The sequence below is a fragment of the Etheostoma cragini genome, chromosome 22 (genome assembly GCF_013103735.1).
Source record: "Etheostoma cragini isolate CJK2018 chromosome 22, CSU_Ecrag_1.0, whole genome shotgun sequence".
NCBI classification, from domain to species: Eukaryota; Metazoa; Chordata; class Actinopteri; order Perciformes; family Percidae; genus Etheostoma; species Etheostoma cragini.
Genome location: NC_048428.1, coordinates 7,404,122 through 7,414,850, shown reverse-complemented (window position 1 = coordinate 7,414,850; position 10,729 = coordinate 7,404,122). Strand labels below are relative to the sequence as shown.

The 10,729-nt window shown below is 39.4% G+C and overlaps 2 protein-coding genes across 4 annotated transcripts in view; both read right to left on the bottom strand.

Moving 5' to 3' along the window:
- The window catches only part of rnpc3 (RNA-binding region (RNP1, RRM) containing 3), a 14,964-nt gene extending 6,616 nt beyond the window's left edge, over nt 1-8,348 (bottom strand). Inside the window, exons 1-10 of one of the 3 annotated variants that reach the window (XR_004655211.1) lie at nt 8,296-8,348; nt 7,429-7,585; nt 7,291-7,338; nt 7,005-7,114; nt 6,661-6,750; nt 4,095-4,206; nt 3,390-3,458; nt 2,159-2,301; nt 1,819-1,944; nt 1,284-1,426 (exon numbers count right to left, since the gene is read on the bottom strand). Coding sequence is in view for 2 of the 3 variants with exons in the window: in XM_034861845.1 (XP_034717736.1) it covers nt 1,284-1,426; nt 1,819-1,944; nt 2,159-2,301; nt 3,390-3,458; nt 4,095-4,206; nt 6,661-6,750; nt 7,005-7,114; nt 7,291-7,338; nt 7,429-7,581 (994 nt within the window). In the remaining variant the exon portion in view is untranslated. The remainder of the gene's footprint in view (nt 1-1,283; nt 1,427-1,818; nt 1,945-2,158; nt 2,302-3,389; nt 3,459-4,094; nt 4,207-6,660; nt 6,751-7,004; nt 7,115-7,290; nt 7,339-7,428; nt 7,586-8,295) is intronic. The other 2 variants (XM_034861845.1, XM_034861844.1) reach the window with 2 other exon arrangements.
- A 2,071-nt stretch (nt 8,349-10,419) lies between these two features.
- The window catches only part of LOC117938254 (basic salivary proline-rich protein 1-like), a 15,873-nt gene continuing 15,563 nt past the window's right edge, over nt 10,420-10,729 (bottom strand). Inside the window, exon 6 of the mRNA XM_034862777.1 lies at nt 10,420-10,499. Coding sequence (XP_034718668.1) covers nt 10,420-10,499 — 80 coding nt within the window. The remainder of the gene's footprint in view (nt 10,500-10,729) is intronic.

Sequence of the window (10,729 nt, the reverse complement as noted above, 5' to 3'; positions counted from 1 at the left end):
CCCCCCCCCCCCCCCCCAAAAAAAAAAACCTAATCCAAAAAGCCACCTGTCATAGTTTATCTTTCCCAAGCCTTTAGAAAATCTTTTGTGTTTGTTGTGTTGACTTTGAGATCTATTTTACTTCTCAGGAGCTTGGCAGGGAGTGAAGTTGTAGCTAGAGAGAAGAGAGATAAGGCAAACGGGGAACCGCACAGCTGACAAGTAACACAGACTGTGCCCCCAATGACATTTTCTCATACAGATAATGGTAAAACCTTTTCGGTGCCAGTTTCTGTTGTGATATACTGCTGTGTAACACTTGGCTCTGACTTCACCCATGGTACGGGTTTAATTTATGTCAATAACACCTTCTGCTTCAATGTGATAATAAACATGATGTATAGTATTAATAAAATCCTTATGGTGCTTATCTTGCTCAAAAGACAGAAAGCAGTGCACTTTTTATACAGACCCCCCCCCCCCCCAGATGTATATGCTGACTATAGTATTGGTATGATTTATATGTACAAGCCAATTGTAAAAGAAGCCTTTTTGTGTTACTTATTACAATTTTGCCTATTTATTCCAGCCCTAATCTGTATTGGGACTAAATTCCTTTCCAATACGCATAGGCTCTATAAGAGATAAGTGATGAAACTAAGGATCTAACTAGGGGCTGATATGGCTTTTTACAGGGGCAATAACCGATATTTGCAACCATTTTACATTTGCAGTAAATTGTCATAATTTAGAATAACGCCAAAACAAAACATATGTTTACCTAAATGCTGCAAAAGGCAACTTTTAGAGCACTTTCAGACCTTTTCTGTAGTGCATCTATCAAGATTGGGGCAGACTGAAGTCTCTACTAACTAATGAATTTATTACAAACACTACAGATCTCCCAGATATTGATTCTATTTTACATTTTCTATTTTTACATGTCATCTTTCGAGTGTTCCTACTAGTCATTAACCAGAACCTGCTTAATCTTTTTATAAGCACAAAGGCCAAATATTCCCTAGTTGAAGTGTCTTTAACACGAGGAGTTGCTGCTTTTCTCTGTTCTATCACAGTGTATTGAGAATCTTTGGGGATTGGAACTGTTGTTTAGACAAAGCAAGAACTTTACAGACATCACCTTGTGCTATGGGAAATTGTGATGGACATTTTTCCCACTAAGCAAACGATGAATGAATTAATAAAAATAAAAAAATAAAATCAACAGACTACGTAGTTATGAAAATAATCCTAAACTGAAAGAAGTGAAAAGAAGTGTTGAAACAGGGAAGCAGAGCCCTCACCTCTGCCTTCATCGTCAGGTTGGCTTGGCCCACTTCCTTCCACTACGGCTGCCACCTCTGGAACCGAAATGTGGAATTCAATTTTCTTCTGCCCAGCGGGGTGGGGCTGCTCAAACACATCGGAGGGCTGCAGCACTGGAGCACTGAGGACAGCAGAGACAATCACCACTCCCTCAACAGCAGCCTTTAAAAAGCCCCAACAATAAAGCTGGCTCCTGAGTGGCTTAAGGGTTGGGATATTTTGTTCTGGTCAACCAGAGATATTTCCCTGTCCACATACATGTTGCCTCGAGACACTGAGCTGTGGGTGTATGTATAGTTTGTGGTCTGTCATTAAGGGTGTGTGTGGATGTGTGCGTGTGTGTGTGTGGGAGTGAGTGTGTGTGGGGTGCTGAAACAATAAGTCTCTGAGCCACAGAAGGCTGTCTTTATGAGAAAGACCTATTGCCTGGAGGTTTTTGTCCTGCTTTTTAAGTTGCTCATGAATACTGTCCTTGTGTGAGGACTGGGACATGCACGAGTGCCTTTGGTGTACCTCTGAGAGTCAGGTTTGGGAGCATAGAGTAGATCCTTGATCTTGGGCTTCTTTCTCTTTGAAGCCGTTTTTGGTCTCAAGGGTCTCTTGCATGCTTGGTTGACCAGGCCCATCAGACGAGCAATCCTGAAATAAAGCAAGCATAGGGAATGAGGGGAAAAAATAAAAAGGCCCACCCATTGGAATTTAAATACATTTCTCTTCAAGCCACTTAAACATTTTAACTACTGAATGATACATTAAAACACTGGATCTATTGGCAGAGTAATGAAAAAAAGTCAATTACTTTGTCTCAATAAAATGTTCACGCGGAGGGGAGTCCTCTCAAACTGCTCTTTACCTCTCCTTGTCTTCGTCTTCCCCACTCTCATACTCGGACTCTTGTCCACTGGACAGCTCCATCTCCTCCTCTGGTAGCGGGGGATAATCAGGAGGGAAGGGAGGAGGCATGGGGAAGGGAGGCGCAGGAGGCAACACGTCAAACTGCAGGAAACAAAACAACATGGCTTAGCTTACAAATGCCTCTGTGTTCAACTGACCGACTTCAGAGCGTAGTCGTTGCCATGGTACCTGGTAAGTATAGGTCAAAACTAGGATTTATTGAAGTAGTATAATTGATAACACGATTAAGCCATGGCTGACCACATGTTCACTTTTACAGTAGGGTATAGCTGCACAATGACAAATTGATCCAATTGCAATTATTTTGACTGATATTGCAATATGAGTCACGGTATTAGAGGGAATGATCATTTTTGTATTATTATTCTCATTGAAAAATATTACAATCTAAAACATGAATGATTTATCGATGATCGGTACAAAACAAAGATTTTTTCTTTAGTCTGTAGGATACAATTTGTAGGCCGGGACGTCTCTGCAGCACCACAATACGTCATTCTGAACGTTTGACACATATTTTGCCTTTAAAAAGAACTAGTGCCCCCACTGCGATATCATTCAATTTTTGAAATGCTGTAAAATAGGGGATGTCGTCTAATTGCTTATTTTGTCATAAAAAGAGTGAAAACCTGAAGAAAGTCATTTTAATCTTAAGTTAGACAAAGCAAAACCATAAATGTTCACCTTTTTAGAGTGGTACCAAGCAAATGTTATATGCTTGGCAAGAGATTATTTACTTAAACTGGCACTTTCAACATCACATCAAGAGGAACATGTGTCTCTGCACAGTTTCAGCTTCAAACAAACACAAGCTTGTCCAATGTCTGCCTTCAGTACTAAGGGCTTTCCACGTACTGTACTCAAATAATGGGAATGCTCCCACATGGGCTTCTGCCGATGCAGTTAGGAAACTTTAATTTCTATTTTTACATGTAATCTTTTGAGTGTTACTACTAAATCCATAAGCCACTGTTTGTTGATGGTCCTCTAAATAGAGGAGCTGGTTGACCTCAATAGTCGAGTTCCTTTTCTTTTACACATTTGAATACTGGCCTCTATGTAAAATAAAATAAAACATCCTTCGGGATGAATAAAGTATCTATCTATCTATCTATCTATCTCAACACAGTCTGTTGTTCTTTATCCAACAATAGTTTATACAAGCTTACCATGGGGGGTCTGGTAGTGACTGGGCCAAACGGACATGGTAAATTCATCTTGTTCATCAGATGTAGTACCTGGATAAATGGAGATAGTAGTGTAAGAAGATTCACACCAAAAGCTGGGTGGGAGCTGGTCGTATAAATAAACTGCTTCTCTCAAAACAGGCAGCCTATGTAAAACAGATTGCAAGGCTTTTGCATTTTCATTTAAATACAAGGATCAAGCTGAGACTGAGGCTGAGGTGAGATACCAGTGGTGAGGCTGAGCATGAAGGCGGCTTCTCTGCAACACACTAGCACCACCAAGACGCCAACGCTGGAAGTAGCAGCAATGTAAATCCAGGCAGCACGGCTCCCAGGAAAATGTTAAACCCATAACTCATGCCTCCCACTTATGGTTTATTATTAATACTTGCTCCCCAAATTGAAATTTAAAAGGCAAATGTTTTCTGTTTGATCGTTAAGAGGTTGGATACATTTCAAAAAAGCTCCGGGATATTCATATCTCCATTTTACAATATGAATTTAAAGGCTGGAAATGCTGTCACATTTGCATTTTTTTGTCCAAATTCCCACTTTCCAATAAAGCAAAGTTTGAATAGAGGGAGAGTATGAAAAGAACAAAAAATACAAATACAATACCCACAGATTACCAACATAAACATATCAAAGACGTTAAGGTATTGGAGTAAGATAAAATGATATACTCACTTGAACATAAAACTTTGGCACACTCATGAGGACATGTGTTATATTTGTCAGAATGCTATTGGAAGGTGGGGGGTATAAATATTTCAAAGTGGGATTCAATGGAAAATTCAACCTGTAGGGGGGGGGGGAGAGAGAGAGAGAGAGAGAGAGAGAGAGAGAAAGAGAAAAAGACAAAATTACTTAAATGGAAACTCTGCAGCCGCAACTTGCTGCCTAAAATACAATATCGCCTTCACTTAACAACTCACAAAATATGTCAAAAATAATGGAGACGCATGAATATGTGGTCCAGGCGGTGAGCTTCAGTTAGGTCGCTTACTCTTTAGATGACAAGCACTCAGCCAACACAATGTGAAATCCAGCCATTAAGGGACATTGGGGCCAGAATGCCATGTCAGCACAAAAGCTTGTCCTCGCGTAATAATAACTTTTATAAAGCCAAGACTCTGCATGGCACCAGAGAACAAATCTAAATCTACTGAGGCCTAATAAACAAAGACTTAAATGGAGGGGGGGGGGGGGGGGGGGGGGGGGGGGGGGGGGGGGGGGGGGGGGGGGGGGGGGGGGGGTACACTGTCGTTTGATCTGCCACTCGGCTAGATGACAAAGAAATCTGTTAGTTCTGCTGGGACGCAGATGAAAAGTGGAAACTCAGGAGTTAGTTCAAAGTATTACAATTAAAACAAACTATTAACTAATAATGCTTGGGAGAACAGACTATTTTACTACAAGGTGGAAATAACATGACAATACAATCTTAAAGAGGAAAGTGTAAGAGCCATTTTCATTTTGGGTGTAGGATACGTATTGTCCACTGGTGTCACTGGTGTGCTTTTGAGTGATGGCTATCTGTCGACTCCTCGACTGTGATTGGTTGATTTCTGTCGGCCGCCATGGAAACTTACAAACGACATTAGAAGTACCAGTGAAGGCAGAGGACAGATTTCATAGATATTCTGTTTTATGTACTACTGTCGGAATATAGCAACTGTTTCATCAAATCTGAAAAACCTTTTTTTCATATAAGTTACCTACAGCAGCTTTAATGCAATAAATGCTAGTGATCCCTTCTATGCATTAAAGCTGCATAAGGTAACCCATTGAGACAGATGACATTTAAGTCTCGTCCCCCCCTCAACTGTGCGCTCTCTGTCGTTGTCCCCTCCGCTGGGCAAGGCGCGATCTTTCCCTGTCTATATAAAAACATTTCAAACATGCATTTTGTGGCGCTCATCAATGACAGTGTTGTTTTAGAACAAAGTTTTGCTTTGTTTTATCCCAGAATTTATTCATCTCTTAGCATTTTAACTGTAGGACACCAGAATTCTCTATTGCTATACACAATAAGAATAACACATGTATTTGCATAGACATGTATGGAGCCCAATCAGGATATCTCATTAGAATTGATTCATATTTGGAACTTAGGAAAAACAATCAGAGTAGTATTACAAATAATACATAATCAATCAAACTGCATCATATCAAGGAGGTATGAACAGTACTGGCTGATCCACATTTTATTTCAGCACAAAGCAGGATAGACTGTCAGTTTTGGAGCAAAAAGTATCGAAGACCACCTGGTCCCACTAACTGGCAGGACAGACACGCGCTCAATGGCGCTTTGACCATCTAATTGGACAAAAGGAACACACACACACAAACTGACAACACCAGGTTTAGACAGCATGTGTCATACATGCATATTAAATTGTATAAAGTATAATGTGTGTGGGTAATGACAGATAGGGCCAAAAACCAGCGACTATAATATAAAAAATAATAATATCCTTTTAACCACAGAAGACAGGGCAAGAAGAAATGATGGAGTTCAACATGACGTATTGACCCACTAACTCACCAATAATGTATAACTGAGTAGGGCTGAACAATTTGGGAAAATAATCTAATTTTATTTTTCAACCGATATTGCGACTAAAAATAGAATTATTTTTCTTCGCGAAATAGCAACATTACTTCACGTTGCGCAGCAACTTGGCAAGTTGATTCTTCCTTTTGCAGATTGCTTTACTCCAGTGTGTCACATGATCCAAGTGTAATCACAGCCTTTGCAATTAGAAACTCATTTTAGAGCGCCCATATTATGCTCATTTTCAGGTTCATAATTGTATTTTGAGGTTGTACCAGAATAGGTTTAAGTCTAGCCACCTCGCTGGTGACGTAGAAAGCCGTGCAGATTTTGAACAGCTCATCAGGAGACTGAAGACAGAGGACATTCAGAAACCGGATCTCACTCAAAACAGCATGGATAGTTTTTTTCCCTAAGTTTGTTTGTGTGTGGAAGCACCAGAGACACAAAATAACACCCCAAATAATTGCACATGCAATTAATCCTTCAGACCTATAACTGAGGCCTTTCATGTCATGTCATCATTTCATAATCACTTAAAAGAAATCAAGACAAGAGAATGTCTCATCCCATTTAGCAATTCAGAAATCAGCACTCAGTACATCATGATTTGCTCATATTGACATGCATTCAACCATGGAATTAAAATGGATTTGGTTTTATCATATATATTTTTTGAATGCATTCAACACTCACCCAAGGCTAGGTGCAATGCCGGTCTCTATAAGGGGAATGTGTGGTTGCTTGGTTTCCGGTTTCTTCGGCTCTTCCCTGCCCTGTTTACCACTGTGGAAAAATGTAAACATGTTACAAAAAGGATTCAATGGCATCTTTCACCATTCACTGAAGGTTTAGATTTCTCAACATTTAGGGTCTGTGGCACTTACAACAGGATCTTTAGATCCACACAACAGACACCACTTACTGGCTCTATCTCACAGGCAGGTTATCATTTGCAATTTGCAAACATAATGTGTTTCCTAACTACAGACTGTGCAAATCAACAGTGTTTCTTTATTCACATGATTAAAGCAATTTACCTGTATGACACTGGTGGATCCTTCAATACTGTGACATGATCTTCTCCTTTAGCAAACTCCACAACGAGTGTATGATCAAGAATCTCTAACTGATGGAGTCTGCTGAGAGCCTAAAATAGTTTTAATGGGGAGTGAACACCATACAGGACAGATGAAGATACAATTAATTAAATTGAGTCTACATTATTATTATTAACACAACACATTGTTATTGACACAACACATTTTTATGCAAGCAATGCTTTCATTGAATGTCATACATACAAACAGTGCATGGACAACTCACCTTTGCTGCCGACTTTTCACTTCTAAAGGATGCAAAGGCTGCATGTTTCTGTAGAGATAGAGAAGCTTGATCAGAATGGAAAACAACTCAAATGAATTTCAAGACGGGAACCCTCTCTTTTACTGAGTCACAACCTACCAAACGACCCGTGTTTGAGAAGACCCTGACCGTCTCTGCTCCGAAATACTTTAAGAGGTCCTTTTTTTCATCTTGGCTGAGTTCAGCCGGTAAATGGCGGATAAGCAGTGTCTTACTGCCGTTTGTTTGGACCAGTTGCTCATTATTGTCCATTTCCCTGTGGGATAGAAGACAGAGAGAGGCCACACTTAGAGACAGCTCACTAAGACAGCAACATTCACTGAGATGGATCTTCTTTACTAGTTACCAGTTTACTAGTCTCGCATTGCCAGACCCATCGCAACAGCAATACACCTCTTTCAATGTGATGCACTCAGATACTACAATCATGCAATAACTATCTTTAAACACACATTTAACTAACTGTAAACACATATCAAACGGACTTGATTACAATGTTATGTGGTCCTTTACGTGTATGAGATGGACAAAATACTATGTGCGTAGCATGCTTAGCGTTAACGTTACATGTTAGTAACATTCATTTATAGTAATATTTTAACCATTTTAAAATGAATATTGCCGAATTAAAGATCCAATCTTATTGAATTTTTAAATATATGAATTCATGGTCTAGCAAAGTGTATGTATTTTGACCAGCAAGTCAAAGATAAACTGCCATTTCTTTAGTAAAGACACGTAGCTAACGTTACTGTCGACAGTTACTACAACTACACAATGCTAACGTTAGCTCCAACCTTAGCTCAGAGATTATATGAACGAAGCTTAACGTGCAGCGAATTTCCAGGTTTTAACTATTCTGTTGCGTACTCTACATTATTGTAGGACTCCAAGACAATAAATGTATCCACTTGTACGTCTGCAAGCAAATAATTCAAAGTTAAAGTGATATATTTATAAGCATACCTCACGTCCCCTAGGCTGTAGCCAGCTTCATGCACAAAAAAACTTCCGCTTGGCTCGTCTTCTTCGAATAAAAATTTCGGGTTGATATCAAATAGCGCCACCTTATGGACTGGAGTATGCTAAACTAGCCCTCCTCTGTTATCGGGTGGGTCTGAACCACAGACTGTATATCTTGTGTATACAGAATGTTAATAGAAACGGTCTATGGTCTGAACCAACTGCTATCTATCATGGATAACCCCGACCACCCTCTCCAGCCCACACTGGTCCACTGGCTCCTAGAGCTTTGGTGTCAAATGGACTGCTAGAGAAAATCATTCATACCACATATCATAAAACTCAATAAAACAACATTTCACAGCTGAGTGTGAGATCACACTGCTATCATCTCATTTATTACAATATTGCTCTAAAGCAAAATTGCACTAACTAAAAAGCACACTCATGTTTGGACTACATATATTTTATTCACACTATGTATGTATGCTGGTTGTACATTTTCAGTTTTTTCTTGTTATAAATTGTTTTTCATTATGTGAAAAAATTAATCATTATATCTCATACATGTTTGTAGGTGTTCTGGATTTTTTTTGTTTTGATTTTTCTTGGGGCCTTTTAGGCCTTTAATGACAGGACAGCTGAGGATATGAAAGGGGAGAGAGAGGGGGAGTGACATGCAGCAAAGGGCCGCAAATCTATCAATTTATTTTACCCCGCTGAATTGGTTTTCTAGTCTTTCAAGTCTAGTAGAAACAGTGATACATTATAGTGGCTTCTTTTTTCGTAACAAAACTACAAACAAGTGGTACAACTGAGAACATAAATGCAAACATAACCAACCAGGCCAACATGGTGGACAAACAAGTGCTAGTGGATATTTAAAAATCAGGTTAGACTTAAAAATAAGATAGGATGGGGTTATATTTAATTCCATAGACCTACATATAGTTCAATAACCTACAGCAAGCTGCAGCTCTCTTTGTATTCATATGGTGTAAAATGAGTAGAGTCCATTTCAGTGTGGGCTTCTCCCAGAAAGAACAAAGAGAGACCAAGTTATTTTTTATTTTTTTATTTTTTTTTTCAAATCTGCCAGCTGTCCAGATGCAGAAGTTTTGTTAAGTCACTGATTGATTGATATTTTTTTTTGAGGGAGTTTGGAGTATCTTCCAGTCTGGAGGCAAAACCTTGTTCACAGTTATGAGACCATATGAGATAACGTTTTCGGAAATTTTCTCTGTGTGTTCAGTCCCACGATCGTGCACAAAATGATCAACTTGGAATCTGGATGCAGTCTTCTACCAATGGCTTGAACCTTTATATACTTTATATACTTTTAATACTGCTTAACCCTTGTGTTGTCTTCCTGAAAATCAACTCTTTTGTTGACGCTTTTCATCGATGTTTTTAACTTTTTCTTACATTTTTGTCCTATTTTTCAACACTTTTGATGTTTTTTTAAATGTTTGTAATTTTTTTGACGTTTTCAACACTATTTACCACTTTACTTATTACCTTTAGTTTTACAGTTATTTTTGGAATTTATAAACCTCATTTATAGGAACTTTTGTTTGAGTTAGAAAAGCAGAAATTAGGAATTATTTAGATTAAAATTAAAGGAATGTATCTTGATGGATAATCACAGATTGGAATAAGCCAACTTTTACTCAATACTATTTTGAAACCTCTTCCATTTCTTTTTCAAATGCTACAAAATTGAATAAGACAACCCAAAATTAATGAAAGTAGAGATTTATACTTGCCAAAGAGCGTTGTTTGGAATAAATCATGTTATTTTGGGTAAAAACAATTGGGTAGTTGGGTAGAAGAACATTGATATAGGAAAACGGGTCAATTTGACATAAAGACGCCATGAGGGTTAAGTGATTTTTGTGGCCACCCTATAATTTGTGAGGCCATGTTCACTATTAGTACCACTCTGAGGTCTACTATTTTACTATTGATTAGAAACAGAATTATTCCCTGTTATCATTAAACATTTATTGACTAAAGTAGGAAAAAAAGTTCAATCTATTTGTTAAATTTAGTTTATTGGAATATTAAAAGGGTTTAGGCTCTTAGTAAAGTTGGACCCCAACTGTCACTGCAGGGCATTGCAGGGCGTTACAGGGTGTAGCGTTGCATAGCAGAGGACAGGTGGACGTAGCGGGACGCAGCCGGGTTCAGCAGGACACTGCAGGGCACTGCAGGGCATCACAGGGCCTCGCAGGGCATCACAGGGCATGGCAGGGCATCACAGGGCATGGCAGGCCATCACAGGGCATCACAGGGCATTGCAGGGCATCACAGGGCATCACAGGGCCTCGCAGGGCATCACAGGGCATCACAGGGCATAGCAGGGCATCAGAGGGCATAGCAGGGCATCACAGGGCATCACAGGGCAGAGCAGGGCATAGCAGGGCATCAGAGGGCA